At 36.1% G+C, this 22,589-nt stretch overlaps 1 protein-coding gene and 1 pseudogene across 1 annotated transcript in view; both read right to left on the minus strand.

The window, feature by feature from the left end:
* KHDRBS2 (KH RNA binding domain containing, signal transduction associated 2) overlaps positions 1–22,589 on the minus strand; it is a 762,937-nt gene that overhangs the window by 213,169 nt on the left and 527,179 nt on the right. Inside the window, exons 5-6 of the mRNA XM_027852957.1 lie at positions 17,025–17,152; positions 3,326–3,524 (exon numbers count right to left, since the gene is read on the minus strand). Of these exons, the coding sequence (XP_027708758.1) occupies positions 3,326–3,524; positions 17,025–17,152 (327 nt within the window). The remainder of the gene's footprint in view (positions 1–3,325; positions 3,525–17,024; positions 17,153–22,589) is intronic.
* LOC114036472 lies at positions 9,398–10,033 on the minus strand (annotated as a pseudogene).

The raw sequence follows: 22,589 nt of genomic DNA on the forward strand, positions 1-22,589 counted from the left end.
TTGCCCAGAGTCACATAGCTAGTGAGTGTTAGGTGTCTGAGTCCGGATTTGAACTCAGGTCCTCCTGACTTCAGGGTCGGTGCTCTATCCACTGTGCCATTTAGCTGCCCCCAGAACCTTAATTCTGAGGCCCAGAAGAGGAGAATGTCAAATCTAAGATGAGAGTTGGTTGGTGGTGTCAGTTAAAATTAAAGGACATTTCCTAAAGACTTCATTGTAAAATAAAAGACACCTGAGAGATTTTGTGGTCAACTCAGTATATTGATATTATTTTGTGATTGAGATGTGTAAACTTTTGTTTTTCTTACTTCTTACAGACAGATCAATAATCTAAGAATAGACCTAGTAGTCAAGAATTCTTGGCATTTTATTCTGAATTGCTACATGGTTTACCTCAAGAATTTTTTCCAATTGCTAAGTATGTAGGGATATCTGATCAGACCTTCCTTCCCCTCTGATTTTTTTTTATGGGGGAGGCAAGTATATTTTATTAATATCTGTACTCTCTGGTCCCCCTTTAGCACAAATGATAGTTACTGTTTTCAGTGATTAATGATCCTCTAACAACAATTGATATACTACTATACACATGACAGTGAAGATTCTGTAGGGGTTATTAAAACATGAGAAGATATCCATTATTTTAATGGATCTCTCAATAAAGCATATCATGACAGAAACTATTAGAAACAAGGTAAATGTTTATTATAAATACAACTTATAAATATCACACCTAGAGACAAAGCACCAGTAAAAGGGGTGAACAATGAGAAAACCTTTTCATTACAATTTTCTGTTTGTTTTGAATATAAAGCTAATTTCTTATTTTATTATATATATTCAAATTTATAAATATTTGCATGCATCTATGTATATATAGATGTATATACACATGCACACATATTTCACATAGCTTTCATTTTATTTTGTAGGGTACCAGGATCAATAAAATAATTTCATTCACTGATACTTGGTATTGAAGAATACAACCTTACTTTTATTAGTAAACTTTTTACCGTTTCTAAATAAAATGTAAAGAGGATCTGATTTTTAAAGATACTATAGCTATTAACATTAGCTAATGTTTTATTTTTATATATTAAATCAGATGTCAACAAACTACAGCTTCAGAGTCAAATCTGGCCTACTGTCTGTTTTTGTATAACCTGTTAAGTGTATAACCTGATAAGTTATTCCAATTTTTAAGTCATACCAATGCAAGAAATGGAATGGATTTGGTCTGTGGGTGGTAGTTTGCCAACTCCTATGTTAGATTAATATTGTGCTTTAATATTAATAAATATAAATATAGTTGAAAGAATTCAGAAATTAGAGTTTGATTATATGTTTCAATTCTACCTCTGACATTCACTAAGAAGGTGATCCTGAACAAGGGCATTAACCAATCTGCTTATCTGGTTTTTTTTTTTTTTCGTTTGTGAAATATAGCTACTTTTTACCTCAGGGGACTATTATGAGGAAAGTGCTTTGTAAATATTATACTGAGTTATTATAATAAATATTTATAATAAATGTACTGTGAGCATCCATACACAGTAGGTAGTACAGATTATGTGTTATCAGTAATATAAAGAGTGTAATGTTGTGAATAGAGTTCTGGATTTGGTATCAGGAAGAACTTGGTTCACACCAGACAATTACTGGTTATGTGACCCTAGGCAAGTCAGAGAAGGGGAAAAAATAAATATTTATGTAGTACCTACTGTATACCAGGAACTGTGCAAAGCACTTTTTACAAATATCTTACTTGATACTAACAACAACCCTGCAAGACAGGTGCTTTTAGTATTATTTTATAGTTGAGGAAACTGAGGCAAACATGGATTAAGTGACCTACCAAGGGTAAGAAAGCTAAGAGGTACATGAGGCCAGATTTGAATGCAATCCTTCCTGATTTCGTGCCCAGTGTGTCCACTGAACCATCAGCTGCTTCTCTGAGACTCCTGTGTAAAATGAGCATGATAATACTTTATTCCTTACCGCACGTAGTTGTTGGGAGAACAAAGTAAATGCTGTAGGAAAAGTGCTTTGAAAACTTTAAAGCACCATATAAATGTCAGTTATTTTATGTATAAATGTATACATGGTGTTAGGTGAGATAAAAGAAGTACAGAGGTTAAAAGAAGTAGCAAAAAAAATTATCTGTATCATTTTTAATTCAGGACACCTGCACGGACAAAGTAAACTTTATTTGTAATGTTTTGAGGGAGGATCAGTGAATGAAAAAGTTCTATTTTTAAATTTTTTTTAAAGTTATTAGAGGAAGTTCTCAGAGAAAACTATTTTTTCTCTTGGAGAATGGTTAGATACGTTATCCAGTTGAAATGAAGAATCTATGGGAGAATTGGCAGAAAATAAAGGCTATTATACAGTGTTGAAGCAGTATGAGAGATGTCTGGAAGACCACTGTTATCTAAGAAATATTCTCAAAGTATGGACTCAAAACAGCTTTCCTGTTTCTTTCAAAAGCTCTCACATAGCATCTAATACAAACACCTCCTTCAAATGGGTTAGAGTAATGGAATGTGGATTTCCTATCATTTGGATCTTTGTGAAATTTTTACTTTCTGGAAAGCAATAGAAAATCAAGGATTTTCTTACTGTAAAAAATCACCTGTAGCATTATTTACATATAAACTAAACTTTCACCCAAAAGAATGTTAAAGCTTCTTCTGATCTATGAATAAATAGGGGCAAAACTATTAAGGGCATTTAAATAGAGAATCAGTCATGTAAATGAACATATTAATATGTTTCTATTACATTTCTACCACATGCTAGAGTCTTGTTTTTTATACATTTCTGAGAGAAACACAGAGACAGTGACAGAGCAAGGGGAGAGAGACAAAAAAGAAAGAGGAGAGAGAGAGAAAGAGACAGAGAGAAAAGAGAGAAGAGAAGAGAAGAGAAGAGAAGAGAAGAGAAGAGAATGCTTTGCATTTATGCCTTGAATCATTGTTTCCACTTTGAAACATTAGGTTCTTGTGGAAGCTACATAATGAGAATCTTGGTATACTATATAGCACTTAATATTTAGATAATTATACCTTAAATAAGTAAAAAAAAGCACATGGATACTTGCAAAAATAAAGCTCATTTTAAAATGTTTAATCATTGAAATCACAACCTTTTGGACTCCATTGTATCAAATATACTTCTATAAACTTTGAGCAACGCAAATCAGGTTCAAGTATGGGCATTAACTGATCTATTCTTAACTCTAATGTCTTTGAAGCCCAAGTTATTTCATGATTGTTCAAGCAATTTAGCTGATAAGAATGGTTAATGCCTTAACTGTACTTACATATTCTTCATAGGCCTCATGGGCTGGGGGAGGGGGTGGCCGGTATCCTGGAACAGCTGGAGCTCCCCTTGCTCTAGGAGTTGGAACCCCTCTTGCTACTGGGGGTACTGGAAGAGCACCACGTGTCACAGTTGTCCCCCTGGGTGCTGGAACACCTCGTCCAGGTGGTGGGGGAGGAGGAATTGCACCTCCACGGCCCCTAGAGAAAAAATTCATATACCAATGATACTTCAAAGAAGAGTGAGCAAAGATGATACAAGATTGAAGGCTATCATTCATATATCATGTATAGGATCATAAAAAATAGGTCTAGAGCTGGAAGATTCCTTTCAATCTAGTCCATACAGATCATTTTACAAATGAAACCAAGAGCATTACAGATGAAGTGACTTGCTTGAAGTTATAAAATAGTAAATAGCAGAGTTGAGATTAGAACTCAGGCACTGTACCTCCTAGTTCAGTATTTTTCTTTTCTTTGTATTTTCTTCTCCTCCTCCTCCTCCCCCTCCTTCCTCTCCTCCTTTCTGTCTTCCTCTTCCTATCTTCCTTCTCCTCCTTTTCTTCTTCTTTTTCCTCCTTCCCTTCTTCTTCAGAATGAATCTGCTCTATCTTACCCAGGTTGGAAGTACAGAGACTTTCATGATGCCAATCTCACTGTAAATCAACATGGGAGATTTAATCTGTTCCTTTTGTAATGTGGCCCAGATTGAGCCTTCCACCTACCTACCCACTCACTCACCCCCTTAGGCAACCTGATGACCCAGTATTTTTGGGGGCTTCTCATATTAATGTTGGATTTAGTGCAGAAACTCAATTGACTTAGCATGCTGTAGCTCAGAACTTCTGAGCTTAAGTAATCCACCAGGCTCAGCCTCCCCGATAGCAAGAATTATAGTCCCATATCATGACACCAGCTCTTCTAATGCACCTACTACACCCATCAGGTGCCTGAAACAAGCATGGCATTCCATTTATGTAACATGGAAAATCAAGGTACAAAATTATAACACCATGTCAATACAAAACTTATATCTACATCTGATAGGCCTGGATATATACTGATGAGAGCCTTGAATTTGTAGTCAGTGATACTGGATTTGAATTCAGACTCTGTCACTTATTAGTTGTGTAAATTTGGAAAATTATGTAACCTCTCTGATCTTTAGTATCTTCAAGTATAAACTAGGGATGACAATATTGTCACTGTGTACTTCAAAAGGCTGTGATGAGGTAATCATTTCATGAACTTTAAAACTACATAGAAAAATGAACTATCTATTAATTTTACATTATCTGTTCAATTATCTACACGCTCAGTGATTTGTCAAGGTCATGTGTCTATAGTTGTGGTCTTGAAGATGGATGCTGCTGCTATCTCTCTAACAAAAGAAATACCCTTCCCATTCTTTTTGCCTAGATATATGCTGCCATTAGCAAAGAGGAACTCTCATTATGGAAATTCCCTTAAATGATACAGAATAGTAACTAGTATATAATTTTCAACTTAAGAAAACTTCCTGGGATCTGGAAAGGTTAATAAAATTACTTACGAATGAATAGCTATTATAAGTCATGGATAAGACTTGAATTCAAGTTGTCTTCTAGACTCTGAGGTTGTTTCTCTATCTATTATACCATACTGCCTTTCACAATTTACTAAAATTAACTTTACTAAAGTTTCTAATGATCAGAGTAAAATTACTGTTACATTACATTGCAATGTATTTGTAATTATCTGAAATATCAATTTAATGTTACTCTCTCATAGTAGCTTTCTCTGCTATAAGTTACCATCCAAAGGTATAACCTGAACCATAGCTCATTTCATTGTAATTATGGTTCTGGGGAAACTCATCAGCATACCATACTAAGAAAATGACTAAATGCTTTTTGGCCATAGGAACTAACACAAAAGCTACTTTCTCTAAAAGCAGCAGATCAAATGGGATCAGCCAACTTTTATGACATTCAGAGGCCTCTGGAAAGGTTCCATATTCTTCTGAAACATGTGAGGAGTTAGATTATTTTTCTTTTGATTATTTCCTCAAAGGATGGCCTCCATTTTCTCATCTGTAAAACAACCGGGTTTGACTAGATGATCTATTGGGTCCTTTAAAGCTGTGAAAAGTTAGTGACTCAGAGAATACCAGAATATTTCATGCTAGCATTCCACATGTTTGATTCACTTGTCCTACCTTATCTGTCATGCCTTATCTTTCCAACTTCAAAGTATAAGGATGCTTTTGAAGTGCTATCTACTGAGCCAAGTTATAAACCTCTTCACCCAGCAATGGTGCATTTTTCATCTGATGAAAAATCCTCTGAGAAATTTGTCTACAGATTATTTGAAGAATTGTCAAATTATGGTTTCATCAGCTGTGTAGTACATATCACATTAACATATGTAGCGCACATTTGGTTGTCTCTTTTGCATCATCACTAAAATATTAGATCTTTTGTATGAATATTGTCAAAGAAAATGATTCTAAAATAAATGATCTTCAACACATGATTCAATACATGTTTATACTAATATTTCAACTTTGACATCTTTACATATTAATTTGCATTCTTGAAGGATATATAGTACTTTCCTATCTCTACATTTTTTTCCTTTTCTAATATTTTGTTAGAAGTGTGAAAATGACACATTCCTAATTTCTCATTTTCAATAATCAAGAATTTTTTTCTGTTTATTTTGAAATAAAAAATCATTTTACTCCATTTGGTTCCTTGTTGATATATAAATAGCATCAATTATGTCAAATTGACATTGAAAGTAAAGTTTTTTTTTTCTGTTCTCTTTTTTCTTTTATCATAATCTGTCATCTTGACCTATATCTTGCCACTGGGCCCAGATGGCTCTGGAGGAGAAAGTGAGGCTGGTGATTTTGCACAGTCCTCCCTCACTTAAATCCAATTCACTTGCAAGTCATGACATCACCTTCCTGATGTCATGATCCTCTTTAAGAATGGACAAAATAATAATGGACAAAAATAATAATAACCAAAAACAAATAAACAAAATATAACAGCATGTTTAAATAAAAATTTACATGTAATCTATGTTTTCACTAGAAAAATAACAGACACGTTAGCAAAGCAATAACAATATTTTCTATGTGCTGTCTCCTCTTCCAAATTCAACAGAGCAATTTAGTCACTTATATAGGATTTCCCAAAAGGGTTTAGTGGCACCAAAAGACTTAGCATGAACTGAGAATTTTGTAATACCCTGTATTTTTTGTCATTTGTAAAAACATTTTTATTTAAAGTTTTGAGTTCCAAATTCTATTTCTCCCCTTTCCCCTCCCTGATATGATAGGCAATCAGATATAGATTATACATGTGCAATAATGTATAACATTTCGATATTAATAATTTTGTACAAGAAGACTTGAACAAAGAAAAAAAGTGAAAAATAGAATGCCTCAGTCTGTATTCAAACAATATCAATTCTTTCTCTGGAGCCAGACAGCATTTTTCATCATTAGTCTTTTGGGATTATCTTGGATCATTGTATTGCTGAGAATAGCTAAATCATTCACAATTCTTCATCATACAATATTACTGTTACTGCATATGACATTCTTCTGGTTCTGTTCACTTCACTATGCATCAGTTCATGTAATTTATCTATCTATCCATCTATCTATTTTTAGTTTTCAACATTCACTATTATAAAATTTTGAGTTCTAAAATTTCCCCCTTTACTTCCCTCCCCTCTATCCAAGACAGCATGCAATCTGATATGTTATACATGTACAATCATATTAAACATATTTGCACATTAGTCACATTGTGAAAGAGGAATCAGAACAAAAAGGAAAAACCACAAGAAAGGGAAATAAGGGGAAATAGTATGTTTTGATCTGTATTCCGACTCCATAGTTCTTTTTCTGGATGTAGATAGCACTTTTCATGATGAGTCTTTTGAAATTGTCTTAGGCTGTTTCATTGCTGAGAAGAGCTAAGTCTATCAAAATGAGTCATCACACAGTGTTGCTGTTATTGTGTACAATGTTCTCCTGGTTCTGCTCACTTCCTCAGCATCAGTCCATGTAAGTCTTTCCAGGTTTTTCAGAAAACCTATCATTTCTTATCGAACAATAGTATTCCATTACATTTACATACCACAACTTGTTCAGCCATTCTCCAACTGATGGGCATCTCTTTGATTTCCCATTCCTAGCCACCATAAAAAAGAACTGATAAATATTTTTGTACAAATAGGTCCTTTTCCCTTTTTTTCATATATTTTGGGGATTTAGGGTTTAGAGATTTAGTAGTGGTATTGCTGGATCAAAGTGTATGAAAAGTTTTATAGTCCTTTGGGCATTGTTGCAAATTGTTCTCCAAAATAGTTGGATTAATTCACAACTCCACCAACAGTGCATTGGTGTCCCAGTTTTCCCACATCCCCTCCAACATCCAACATTTTCCTTTTCTGTCATATTAGCCAATCTGATAGTTGTGAGGTAGTACCTCAAAGTTGTTTTAATTTGCATTTCTCTAATCAATAGTTACTTAGAGCATTTTTATATGGTTATAGAGAGCTTTGATTTCTTTGTCTGAAAACTGCCTTTTCATTTCCTTTGACCATTTATCAATTGGGGAATGACTTGCGTTTTTATAAATTTGACTCAGTTCTCTATATATTTGAGAAATGAGGCCTTTATCAGAGATACTTGTTGCAAAATTTCCTACCAGTTTTCTGGCTTTCCTTATAACTCTGGTGATATTGGTTTTGTTTGTGCAAAATCTTTTAAATTTTATATCATCAAAATTATCTATTTATATTTTGTAATACATTCTATACAATTGGTCCTAAATTCTTCCCTTATACATAAATCTGATGACAAACTATTCTATGATCTCTTAATTTTCTCATGGTATCATCCTTTATATGTAAATCATGTACTCATTTTGACCTTATCTTGGTGTACAGTGTGAGATGTTGATCTATACCTGGTTTCTGCCATACTGTTTTCCAGTTTTTCAGCAGTTTTTGTCAAACTATGAGTTTTTGTTCCGAAAGCTTGGATCTTTGGGTTTATCATATACTAAATTACTGTGGTTATCTACTATAATGTAATTTGTACCTAATATATTCCACTGATCTACTACTCAATTTTTTAGCCAATACTAGATTGTTTTGATAATTACCATTTTGTAATACAGTTTCAGATCTGGTATGGCTAGACTACCTTCTTTCATATTTTTTCATTAATTCCTTTGATATCTTTGAGCTTTTGTTCTTCCCGATGAATTTTGTCAGTATTTTTCTAGCTCTATAAAATGTCTCTTTTTTGTAATTTGATTACAATGGCACTGAATAAATAGATTAATTTAGGTAGAATTGTTATTTTTATAATATTTGCTCAGTCTACCCATGAGTAATTAATACATTTCCAATTTTTTAGATCTGACTTTATTTGTGTGAAAAGTGTTTTATTGTTGTGTTCATATACTTCTTGGGTTTGTCTTGGCAGGTAGACTCCCAAGTTTTTTATATTGTCTATAGTTATTTTAAATGGAATTTCTCTTTCTATCTTTTGCTGCTGAACATTGTTGGTAATACATAGAAATGCTGATTATTTACATGGGTTTATTTTGATATTGCAACTTTGGTAAAGTTGTTAAAAATTTCAAGTAATTACTTAGTTGATTCTCTAAGATTTTCTAGGTATAACATTGTATCATCTGCAGAGTGGTAGTTTTTTCTCCTCATTGTCTATTCCAATTTCTTTCCTTTCTTTTTCTTCTCTTATTCCTATAGCTAACATTTTGAGTACAATATTAAATAATAGAGGTGATAATGGGCATCCTTGTTTTACCCTTGATTGTATTGGAAAGGCTTCCAGCTTATCCCCATTACAGATAATGCTTGCCGATGGTTTCAGATAAATAATACTTATCATTTTAAGGTTAAACTCCATTTGTGTTGTACAGACTTTTTTCTTAATCAACAGTTTCAGGTAGTATAATAATTCTTTTTTTTGTCTTTGTTTTTTTTTTGTATTTATGTTTTTGAGAAAAAGGAGGAAAATATACACAGTGGGGTTGAATTCATCACAGTGAATGAATGATGGTCCTATTCCGAAGCTCCTGAACATACTCGTTGGCATGGGCATAGCTCATCTTTGGCTGCTCAGGAGGAGGGGGGGGTTCTTCCACCAATTTCACAAAGTAATGGCAATAAACCTTCTCCATAATGCCATGGAAACCTCGGCCATGGTAGCAAATGCGTTTCAAGCACTGACCTCATCCAGAGGTGGATTCAGCTATGTATAAATTGGATCTGTACTCTACATTGTGGTCTCTTACTGCCATGTCTTGTGCTTCTAAGAGAACCTCTTTGATTATTTTTGCCCCCTTCTTGTCACTAAATTCCATTTGGGCCAGGGCCTGGTCAATGGACATTCCTCTTATCAATTTTGCTAAGTACTACATCTTGTCTTTGCTGTATTTTATTTGTCTTCGACAGTGGTATATTTCTGCAGGTCTCCGAGGCTCTCCTGGTAGCTGTGGAGGATAAACTATTTTATTCTTCTTCTCCCAGTTCGTTGAGATGTCAAGGGAAGCACTTGTGTGGATAGGTGACAAAGACAAAACATTTTGTGATGAGGGCAACCTCGAACATGTCCCGCAGCTCCTCAGACTCCTCAGCCAAGACGAACCCAAGTCTCTCAACAAGACAGCTGCCATCTTGTTGCTTGGCTCTATGGTAGTCGCGAAGGTTCAAGCTCTGCTCAGTATAATAATTCTTATAGTATTTCTCCTGGATATATTTTTATAGGTCAGTTATTTTTCCAATGAGAAATTTCATATTTTCTTTTTTTTTTACTTTTTTTTGATTTTGTTTTTATTGTATCTTGATGTCTAATAGAATCATTAGCTTCCACTTGCTCAATTTGTATTTTTAAGGAATTATTTTCTTACATGAGATTTTACATTTCCTTTTCCATTTGGCCAATTTTTTTTTAGGGAGTTAGTTTTCCTCATTAAATTTTGATATATCTTTTCCCATTCTATTGACTCTTTTTTTCCCATTATTTTCTGACATTGCTCTCATTTCTTTTCCCAGTTCTTCCATTTCTCTAAATTGTTTTTTTTTTAAATCCTTTTTAAGCTCTTTCCAGAACTCTTTTTGGTCCTGAGATCAAATTACATTTTTCTTTGAGGCTTCATATGTAGCCATTTATTTTGACACTATTGTCCTCTTCTAAGTTTACTGTTTGCTCCTTCCTGTCACCATAATAACTTTCTATAGCAAATTTCTTCTTTTTTGTTCATTTTTCCTCCCCCTCCCTTTGTGTGTGTGTGTGTGTGTGTGTGTGTGTGTGATTTAGCATTTTTATGTGACATTTGGGCTCTGATCCTGCACTGCTCCAAGCTTTTTGTGCTGGTGCTCAGGGTTTTATTGTTGGCTTTCACTGGGCTTCAAGACATAACTGTTTGCTTTCACTGGAGGGTAGGCTAACCTTCTTGCATGTACTGGGGGTTGGGGCCTCCCTGTTGGCTTCCCCTGGACGTTGGGTTTGGCTGCTGGCCGGCCCCATGGGTGGGCCTTTCTGCTGCACTGCTATTGTAACACTGTCTTTCTGGTGGCTGGTCCTGGAGAAGGAATCTTGTTAGTAGACTGCCCCAGGGGTGATACCCTGCTGCTTGGTTGCTATGGAAACAGGGACTCTCTGCTAGAAGACCCTGGAGGAGAAATCTTCTTGCTGATCTGCCCCAGTGGCAGGCCTTGCTGCTGTTGCTATGGAAACAGAGCTCTCTGCTGGCAGGCCCCAATGGTGGGGTCTCATTGTTGGCCAGTCATGGGGTGGGGCTTCACTACTGATCAGCAATGGGGTCAAGGCCTTGCTGGTGACTTGAGCTGGGAGTGAAGTGACTGGTGGAGCCTTGCTGTACTGCACAGATTGCTCATTTGCCTAGCTGGTTGCCTTGCTGGTGGATTGCCCCAGGCTTGCAACCTTGCTGCAGGCCTTCTGCTGTTCAGCTGGCTGCTGCTGCTGCTCTTAGACAGGCTCCTTTCCCACTACAGTGAGACAAACTTTTCCTGCCAGGCTAGTAAGTTGCTTCCATGCTACCGGATCACTCTGAGGTGGTTTTCTTTGGGAGGGTTTCATAGGGTTCCTTCCTCACTGCACCATCTTGGCACTGAAAGTCTTGAAAGTAAAGTTTTAATATTTATTTCTAAGACATACTTGCTAGGAAAAACACCAGCTGATGAAAGAGGACAGTATTGTACCAAACCAGGGAAGAAAAAAAAATACCTTCCAGTGCACATGTGGCACACCTTACTTGAGCAAAGGAAAGGACTTCCTACAAAATTGCTCCTTACATAAGGGCTGAAAATTAACTTGGAAAATAGACATTGTGAAATTCTGAGACCCTGGATCACTCTAAGTCAATTGTGACAGAATATTAATATGCTGTTTTCCTTTTCTTTAATGAAATTTTCTTCAAAATATTTAACTTCAAGTCCCTTTTCTTGTTGGCAGATGAATAGATGCTACACAATTATGTGGCAAACAAGCAAACAAAAAATGCTTGGAAAGAAATTATTGTTCAGGAAAATATTTTAAAATAAAAGCTCAATGAGATATTGCTCACTAAACTTTAGAATTATGACAGATTCAGAGAGAAAATAAATTCACTCATTTCAAAGTAATTATGTAATTCACTCCAATCCGTACTTGCTATTTACATTAAAGAGCATCAGTGACATAGTGATATGCATTTCGTATGCTGATTTAACATTTTCAATGAGCCACAAAAGTACAGTATTGAAAAAATTCACATTCTGTTTCTAAGCAGTAAAGCATAGAAGCAGAAATACTTCTTTTCTCCCACAATTTCCTTTGGAGACTTCCAAACACTGAGCTAGCTCTCGCAATGTACGCATCAACCTCATCATCTATGTATACAACCCTGAAAAGTATACTGCCAATGTAAGTGAACTTATCCACAGAATTCAGAAATTCTCTATTTGCTGTAACTTATGGCTCTATATATGGATGGTGCAGTGCTGGCTGGTGGAGAACTTTTGTTTTCTTGGCATTGATTTTCAGCCCAAAATTAACACAAGTGGCAGAGAATTAATCCATACTCAGAGGCTGCACTGAGTGCACAATCATTTGTGAATAATAAGTCATTCATCAACTCTTTGTACATCTTTATCTTGGCTTGTCGCCTTCTCAAATTAAATAAGTTACCATCACTGTGGTAGCTGACCTTGATGCCATTTTTGTCTTCATTGAAAGTGTCTGACAACATCATTGAAAACATCGTGCTAAAAAGAATGGGAGTAAGCACACATCCCTGCTTCACTCCATTGATGACTAGTAAAGTGCAGGAACATCATCCATTATCCAGAGTTTGTGCAAGAACACTGTGTTGAAACTGGTGTACAATATTGACGAACTTCTCTGGACAACCAAATTTGGCCATGATCTTCCCCAACACCTCATAACTGACAGTATCAAAGCCCTTGGTCAGATCAAAAAAACATTGCATACAGACCTATCTTCTACTACTGGCATTTTTCCTGGAGTTGTCAGGCAACAAACACCACATCGATTGTTCCTTTATGAAGCCACACAGGCTTTTGGGTAGAGGACCATCTTCCAGGCGAAGAATTAGCCTGTTAAGAGAACTCTGGCAAGAATCTTGCCAGCAATGAATAAAAGAGAGACACTCCTGTGATTTTCAATGGACAGCAGAGACATTCTTCAACTCCTGGGGGATAGCCTCCTCTTGCCATAAAATCCAGATTTCAATTAGCTTTTGTATGAGCAATGAGTCCTCTGCCTTGTAAATATCAGTCAGAATAGAATCAGGTACTTTCCATACAAGATTAGCCTAATTGCATTCAAAACTGACTTTGACTTGAGGTATATGGTTAGTGGCTTCAGCATTGGTTTTTTGAGAATGCCATGGAAGTATTCAGCCCATCTTTCCAGGATCATGCCTTTATCACTAATCAATGTGGCTCCATCAGTGCTGAGTACTTGAGATGTAGTATAGGTCCTTGACCTACAAACAGCCTTTAGGGCATCACAAAGTGCTTTGTATTGTTACTGTCAACATAAAACATAAAGGCAGAATTACATCTGCCTTTTTATTGAGCCAAGAGTCCTACATCTCTCCAAGTTTAACTTTCACTTTATTTTTGATGGAGTTAAATGCTGACTTTTTAGAGACAGATAAACTATCCTGCTTGGTAAGTCCTGTGGAATTCTTGTTTTTCATTTTAACAGTTTCTGAACTTCACTTGTCATTTTTGTCAAATCAGTCCTGATGTTTGTGAGTGTCCTGACACAGAAGAGTAAATGCAATGCTGTATACCAAATCTTTGTGAGCTGCCTGCTGTTTTTCTGCTCCAATGTTGCCACCCGGGTGTTGGCTCATCTTTCTCTCCAAGTTAGCAACAAATATTGATATAGGGAGAAGTACTCTAATCAGTTGACATTAAGTCTTCTGGTAGTCATCTTGCATCAGGGCCACTGCTTTTGTTGAATGTGAATATTTAATTTAGAGAGGATAAGCCTATGATCAGTCCAGCACTCTGCACCACACATCATTTTTGTTATTCTCACATCCTGTCTCTTCTTTTTTATAGTGACATAGTCTACTAAATGCTATTATTTGCTATGAGAGTGCATCCATGGAGTTTTATTGCTTTTAGGTAAATGAAAGACAGTGCTGGTGATGAGAAGGTCATGAGATACACAAGTGTTCAGTAGTAAGTAACCACTTCTGTTGCTGTTTCTGACTATTCCTCCCAAGAACTCCCTGCCATGTCTAATCATCTATACCAACTCTGGTGTTAAAGTCACTCAGAATTACAAGATTATCCTCTTTGGCACACTGATGATGAAGGTCTTTAGGTCTTTCTTTGACCTCATCATGGTTTGTCAGGGTGGGAGCATCAACACTAATGATGGTGGCATGGTGCATTCCTCCAAGTGGTAATTGCATTGTCATGAGCCTGTCAACTCTGACTTTGGTAAGCTGACTTTCATTTGCCAGTCTTCTTTCACTCAGGGCTGCTATTTGAATACAATACTTGCTGAGTTCTCTCACAGCAAGAGCTTTTGTCTTTCAGATCTACTGGATTTCGTGTTGTCCATAAGCATGAGAACATTCCATGTACCAATGGTGAGTGGAATAATTTTTGCAAAAGTTTTTGTTCATTTTTTTTGTGTTTCATCTGCAGAGTAGGACCTTCACATGCCTCAGTAAATAAATCAGGGTTTGCTTAGGTGAAGCAGACACTTTTTAGGGCACCTTTTCTAACTCCTTCCTTATGCTAGCAGGTAAGCAGTGTGGTCCTTTAAAAACGCTATTCAAACTTGCAGGGGACTGCTAAATCCCATTGCTCCTTCAATCCAGTGAGAAGACAATCCTATGGCCTGTGCCACCTGTGTTCAGGGTAATGACTACAACTCCCACTGTATTCACATCTGCTGCTTTATTACTTGTCCACAAACACAGGACTTTGAGGTAAGTGAAAATTGTAAAATAGTATTGGTGATGTATTTTGACTCATGCATATATTGGATTGAAGTGATGCAGAGCTGCATGAAATTGTCAGCCTCACTCCCTCTTCAAGTCATTGGAGTCCAGTGGCAAGAAAAAAGTCAAGACTACTGGCAATGTCCCAGAATGTAGTGGTTTTTTCAATGTCTAATCAAGCTCCAAGCGCTCCGCAATGCCTGCTTCAGCTTCCTTCATGGCCATTGGAACAAATTATTCTCATCTACGCATTCCAGCAGGGGAAGTCTTCACGTGCTTGGGGTAGACACCACCAACTCACTGACAGGTTTAATGCTCCTCAGTTCTCCTCAAGCTGGTAGAGCACATCTGGTGGAATGGTTTATTGAGATATGGCCACTGAGCATGCTACAGGTTCTTGCAGTCACAAATGAGAGTTGGTAGCAAGTGGACACCAAAAGTAGAAAGCAGTCATGCAAAGGGCTTGGCAGTCCTTACAACAGAGGTACTACTCTTCCCTGAACACCAGGATACCACCCCCCAAGCACAGTAGTTTAATATCAATATTATAATATCAATAGTATTTGCTTGATTGCTGATAACTTTACAATGTGAAATATATCTGAATTTCTAAGTGGTTTCAGCAACAATATATGAAAAGAGCATTTCTCCTGGCTTTCTGAAACTGCTTCTGTCAATATATGTATTAAGTCTAAATTGATTCAGTAACAGTTTCAGATACAAAAAAATTCAATGTTCTTCCCACTACCACATCTTAACTGGCATTCCTAGCACAATAAGGCATGGCATAGCAAGAATTCTTCCCCTCATATTTCCAGTGGTTATGTTAGCTAGCTATATGGTGCACTGGATAGAGTACTAGGACTTGAGTCAGGAAGAACTAAGTTTGAATCTGGCCTCAGATACTTATTAGCTGTGTAACCTGGGCAATTCACTTAGTCTTTGTCTGTCTCGGTTTCTTCAATTGTAAAATGGGGATCATAGTAGCATCTGTAAGACAGGATTACTGTGAGGATCAAATGAGATATTTGCAAAGCTCTTAGCACAGTGTCTGGCATATGTTGAATGCCGAGTTATTTTTCAGTCATGTCCAACTCTTCATGATCCCTTTTGGGGTTTTCTTGGCAAAGATACTGGAATGGTTTGATATTTTCTTCTCCAGCTCATTTTACAGATAAGGAACTGAGGCAAACAGGGTTAAGTGACTTGCCAGGATCTCACAGCTAATAAGAGTCTGAGGCTGAATTTGAACTCGGATAGAGGAGTCTTCCTGACCCCAGGCCTGGCATTCTCTCTACTGCACCACCTCGCTGCCCATATATAAAGTCGTTGAGGGCAGAAACTATTTCTTATTTGTCTTTGAACCCCTAATACCTATTGAAGTTCCAGGTACATAATAGGGGCTTAAAAATCCAACAGCAGAATTGACACACATAGTTTGGGGACATATTTAGTATGTCTGAGTAAAATGCAAGTTCATAGAGGCCTGCTTTTATATCCCCAGAGCGTAGCCCAGTGTCTGGCTCATTTGTTGTTCAGTCATTTTCCAGTCATGTTCAACTCTTCATGACTCCATTTGGGATTGTCTTGGCAAAGATACTAGAGTGGTTTGCCATTTCATTTTCTTGCTCTTTTTACAGATAAGGAAACCGAGGAAAGCAGGGTTAAGTGACTTGCCCAGGATCACACAACTAATAAGCGTCTGAGGCAAGATTTGAGCTCTTGAAGATGAGTGCTACTAATTTCAAGCCCAGTGCTTAATTCACTACATCACCTAGCTGCCCTTTTACTGACATATAGTATGCATTTAATAATTTTTTCACCTTTCCATATGGTGTGGAATCCCTGGAGATGAAAGTGATCTGCTAGTTGCAAAGAGTGTCCTTAGTCTATTACTTCTGAATCTTTTTTCTAGGTCTCATTGGGAAGCCTGAACCTGACACAGATTGGAACATCACTGCATGTATAGATGGGAGGTTGAGACTGGATTTGTGATTTCATTTATACAGGGAAACCCTGTGTCAGGAAACTCCCTCTCCTGATGCAGGTTGCTAGCATCTCTGGAATCTACACTACTGACTGCAATTTTAGTCATAGAGATTTGTCCAGAGTCATGTAGTGAGTATGTGTCAGTCTTTAAATTCTCTTTTGATTGCAGAATGAACAAATATACCTTGTAGGAGCCGTAGGAGGTACCCGGATTCCTCTTCCTCTAATACCTCTTCCACGACTTGAGTCCTCTGAGCCATTCAAATAAGATAACTCACGCAATTGTTCCTGGCGAATTTCATCATTGTAATCCTGAAAGAAAGAAAACCAAAAGTAATATTATTTGATGTGAAAGACTTAGAGTTGTAAAAAATAAACCACAATAGAAATAATTTGTACATTTCCTAAACTTTTTTGTTCTACAGCATCTTACAGTAATAATAACAATTTTGTGGGGTGTAGTATAGAGAACTGAATTTAGCTTCATATCCTGGCTCTAGTATTTACTACACATGGAGCAAAGCAATTAAGTTCTCTGGCCTTCAGTTTTTGAATCTGATTTCTACTAGATGACCTATAAGTTCTCTTCTAGATATCTTCATTAAAATCATAGCTATTATTATCCTAATTTTATAGATGAGGAAACCGAAACTCAGGGAGGTCATTTATCCATGGTCACGTAGCTAGCAAACAAACACACACATTTATATTAAGAAGTGCGCTGAAGGGCTTTTACTTTTTTATTAATGAAAACATATTTTATCCATCAATCAAATTAAAGTAACTAATGCATAATAACTAAATTTTAATTAACAAATGAATTTTACTTAAAAGTAAAAACCTTAAAAATGAGATGCAAAATATCAAATTTTTTAAAAAAAATAAAAATTTGAAAATGTTTTTGAAACATTAGGGTATGCCATGAAACAACATTTATAAGCAAATGGTAGAGACTTTTTTTTCTCCCTAACTACTTCCTATGCTGTCAAAGCAGTAAAAGCAATGACAAAGGGAAAACACAAGAAATTCTTAAAAACAACAACAATGACAACAACAACAACAGGAATTTCAACTATTAAGTGCTGACTGTGTGTCAGACACTGTGTTATATACTAAAATTGAACAAAAATTTTAAATTAATTCTTTGGGGGTTTTTTGTTTTTTGTTTGTTTTTTTTTTTGTTTCTGCATGCTCTCAATTCTAATGCCCTGTGATTGTCCTGCTTTAGTTACAGCTCTGTTTACCGTTAGCTAAAGAAGGTTTAAGAAACAAGAGAAATTATTAGTGGTATGAAATAGAAATAGGCTTATTCACCATTTATATAAATGTGTGCTTGGTGTCTTGATTTTTACGAAATTTGCAAACTAGCATAATCAATAGATATATTAATACAATTTCTGAGTTACTTTTATTCATTAAAGAAGGCAAATAAGCAACAAATATCAAAAGCCTGCCTGAACAATATCACTGTTACTCTTGATAACTATAGATTTACAGTTTTGTCAATATCACAAAACATAATTTTAACATTAAAATATTTGTTTTTATTTCAGAATATTTTAGAGACAAATTAATATAGTACAATGTTAGATTTGAAGACACAAAGTCTTGAGCTCAAATCTTGCCTCAGATTGTTAGCAGTTGTATGACTCTAAAATCACTTTGCCTCAATTTCCTCATCTGTAAAATGAGAGTATTTAACCTATTGTCTTCTAAGATCCCTCTAGATCTAAATCTATGAGTTTTATATTTGGAAAGGCATAGTGTGTGTGTGTGTGTGTGTGTGTGTGTGTGTGTGTGTGTGTGAATATTGGAGCATCTTTTAAGTTTGTACTCATTGCCTCTAAAGGGATCATGTAAGGTAGTATGAGTAGAAAGGCGAACATATATAAATATTAACATTTGTTTTTCTTCTGCTTATTAATAGGTTTAAAATTAAGTTTTGTCACCAGACTTCTTAAACTTATCTTCCAGAAATAGTTTTTATAAAAAATATAGTCTTTCTTCACAGTCTTTATGTTTTTTGAGTTGTAATAACATTGATTTCTTGTTTACTTCCTGTAGCATCTGATAATAGTGAAAATAAACTCTTACACAGTTGGCTGACAGTAGGCCCATACACTAGATAATTAGAATTTCTAACCAAGTCAAATATAATTCACTTTTTAACATTTAGTTTTCACATTTAAACAGCAATTGAACTAAAGAAAAAGAAAACATTTATATCAATCTGCTGGGAGTAGGAGGTAGGTAGAATTATCACAATGGAATGATTGAACACAAAAATGAAATTTTAAGCCCACAAACCACTAAAATGACTAATTAGAGAAGATATATTGGAAAGATTTCTGTATTAGAGAATATCAAAACCTCTTCATTGAGGGAAGCTAAGTATCATCCCAGGGTATAATAAGAGGAATTCAAATGAGGACCAGGTGTATCTATGGTTTATAACCATCCTCCTATAACCATTACTCTCTAGTACATATACTATAGGCATCTAGGTAGCAACAGTAGGTAGAATTTCAGGATTACTTAAGTTCAAATACAGTGTCAGACATATACTAGCTGTGTGACCCTGGATAAGTTATTTAACCTCTGCCTGACTCAATTTCTTCAGCTGTAAAGTGGGGTTAATAATAATACCAAACCCCTAGGTTTGTTGTGAAGATAGTCAGTCAATAAACATTTATTATGTGCCTACTAATGCTTAGAGCTAGGGATTTTTGTTGTTTTCCTTTATTCTCAAAGAGGACCATGATATCAGGAAGATGATGCGTGATTTACAAGTAAATTGGATTTAAGTGAGGGAGGGCTATGAAAAATCACCAGCCTCACTATCTCCTCTGGAGCCACCTGGGTCCAGTAGCAAGATATACATCAGGATGACTAGAGATGGCCCTGGATGCAGTGGGAGACCTTGGCCTTTTTAAGCTAAGGTCTTTACAACAGGTCTCAGGTTGACTGAGGCAATGCCCATTCAATGATGAAGGCTAGGTAAGAAATGAGGCAAAAAGTGGCCTCTTTCATACAGTCAAAACCAAAACAAAACAAAACAAAAATAATCAATCTGGGAGGTGAAGACCCTCAGGGATCCTGGCCAAAACCAAAGGAAGTGTTATTTATACACACTCTGAGCCACGAGAACCTAAATAATAACCCAGTAAGGCTTACGCTGGCACCTATTACTGACCAATCAATGAGGACCAGAGTGATTCAGATTTAAGGCATGTTCCTTAAAAAACAAATTTAGCCCATAAACCCCAAGATATCTAGCAAGATTTCAGAGGTCAAAATTTATATGTAAGCTATATTTCTTAAGAAATATAGAAATATGCACAGAAATATTTTCTTAAGAAATATGTTACAGAGTACATAAATGAAATTAATAATAATTCCTTTTATTAAATGAATGGGTAAATAGGTATCATTTGGTTTTTCTACATTAACTAATGTAAAGATAACTTTTTGAACTTCTCTCTCCCTTTATGAAAGCCAAACCGCTAAAAAAATACTAACTAAATGGGCTGAATTATTATATATGTTTGAGGGCTTCAGTAAAGTGGTGCAAGCTCACAGTAGTTTGTCATCAATAACAGACTGCTTATTTTGAAAGTTTACATTCTCCTTGTCAGAGTTTACTCATTCCATATCCAATAGGTATTCAATATTTATTTTTTAAATAATGGATTCATTGTGAATATCTGTTGCAAATACACAATGAACTGGGTCCAAAACTGAACAATCATAGGAAATTATACAGTGCTGACCCCAATCTTGAATGAGAGCCCATCTTTTTAACAATGATATTTATTGTGGTTAACAATGAATATAGAGCAATGAGTCATGGTATAACATTTTCAGAAGCATTAAATTTAAGAAAGTCCCAAAGGGCAATAGAGAGGTTCATTGCTCTGTATTACCATCAGAATCAAATAAAGTCTTTTGTTTTGCATTTAAGGCTCTTCATAACCTGCTCCCTCCTTAACTCCATAGTCTTTTTATACATTGTTCCCCTACATGCACTCCAAGATCTAACAATGGTAACTTAGTTGCTGTCCTTTGCACATGAAACTTTATTTTCTGAGACTTTGCATTAGCTGTCTTCTAAGTGGATGAGGATGGATGGGTAAGTTTGTAGTCATTAGGGAAGCAACTAGTAGATAGGGAAAAATTGAAAATAAGTTATCACCATCTGGTGATAGAGAGGGCAGTTGGTTGTAGGAGATAGGATTGAATGGGATCACTTGTACAGATAGAGGGATTAGCCTTTGTAAGGGTAGCCTTGAGTAAGGCCAACTCATGTGAGATACAGGTGAAGAAGGAGATAGTGGCAGAAGGCATATGAGTGATATGAAATGAAGAAGAGGGTAGAAAAAGGCTTTCTCGGTAGATAGTCTTTCTTTTTCCTGTAAAATATGAAGAAAGATTCTCAACTGACAGGGAGGGGGTAGGAGGAGGCATGGTATGTTTGAGTAGGGATGAAAAGGTTTAGAAGAACAGCTGCAGAAAAAAAAATAGTGAGTTGATAAGGAAGGTGTAATAGTATTTCTTAGCATCAGTGAGGACCCAGTTGAAGTTGTGTATAAATTTTTACTGGACCTAATCAGAACAGTTGCATGATTTTCTCCACTTTTGTTCAGCAGCATGTGTATAGGCACAAAAGTGGCAGATGATGGAAGTGATCCAAGGCTGAGGTTTGGCAAAATACAATCAAAGATATGATGATAGGGTTAGAGACTCAAGAGAAGAGGATGATGTACAGGATGAACTGTTTCACCAAAAAGTCAAGATGGAGAAAAGAGGAAAAACTGACTAGTTCAAGGATGATGACCTGGGAGAGAGAACTGAGGGGGTCAAGTGATTGAAAGTCATGGTGAAAACAAAGAACATGTTTTGGTAAGGGAAATCAAAGGGAAGACTCGAAATCCAGTGGAGTATGGTGAGATAAGTGGATTTTGGAATTCTTGAACATGGAGATTGGTGTGTTTGTGGGTGATGACAAGATCAAGGCTATGACTATCTTTGTGTGTGGTTGAAGTGGGGTGGAGCAGTTGCTCATGGGAGGTGAGTAGGCTGAGGAAGTGAGTGTTTAGGGTGTTTGAGGGAGAGTAGTAGATATGAACTACATGAACCTCAAAGGAGGAAAAGATAGGGAGTAATGGAGGTAGGGGAAGAACCTCAGAGTAGCAATGGGGAATAAGAAGTATGGTAACTCCCCCACCTCAACCAATGAGTTGAAGGGAATGAGTTAAAATACTAGAATCAAATGAGACAATATTTGTAAAGTGTTTAATATGGTGTCTAGTATATATTAGATGCTTAATAAATCCTTTTTTCCTTCCCTCCTTCTAATTGGACTACTTCTTTATGCTCCAAGCATCTTTTGCTTTTTATTTCCCCTGTGCCTTTTACTCCTCAAATTGTCACCAAATACCATCTTGAATCCCTCAGTTAGAATCCTACTCATTCTTCAACACCCAGTTCAAATACTGTAGCCTACAGTGTGGTTGTGAAGATCAAATAAGTTAACAGATGTAAAACATTTGCAAATATAAAGGCCCTATATAAACATTAGCTATAATTATCATCATCATTACTACTATTTTCATTGCTACAAAGCCTTGTCTGATGCTTCCAGGAAGAAGTAATTGCTTCCTCTTCCTAACTCCTATGACAGCTTAACCAGATATTATACTTCTCTTGAAGTGAGATATTTAACATATATTTCCCTTGATTGTATTTTATT

This window comes from Vombatus ursinus, unplaced genomic scaffold (genome assembly GCF_900497805.2).
Source record: "Vombatus ursinus unplaced genomic scaffold, bare-nosed wombat genome assembly UNPS02009835.1, whole genome shotgun sequence".
NCBI classification, from domain to species: Eukaryota; Metazoa; Chordata; class Mammalia; order Diprotodontia; family Vombatidae; genus Vombatus; species Vombatus ursinus.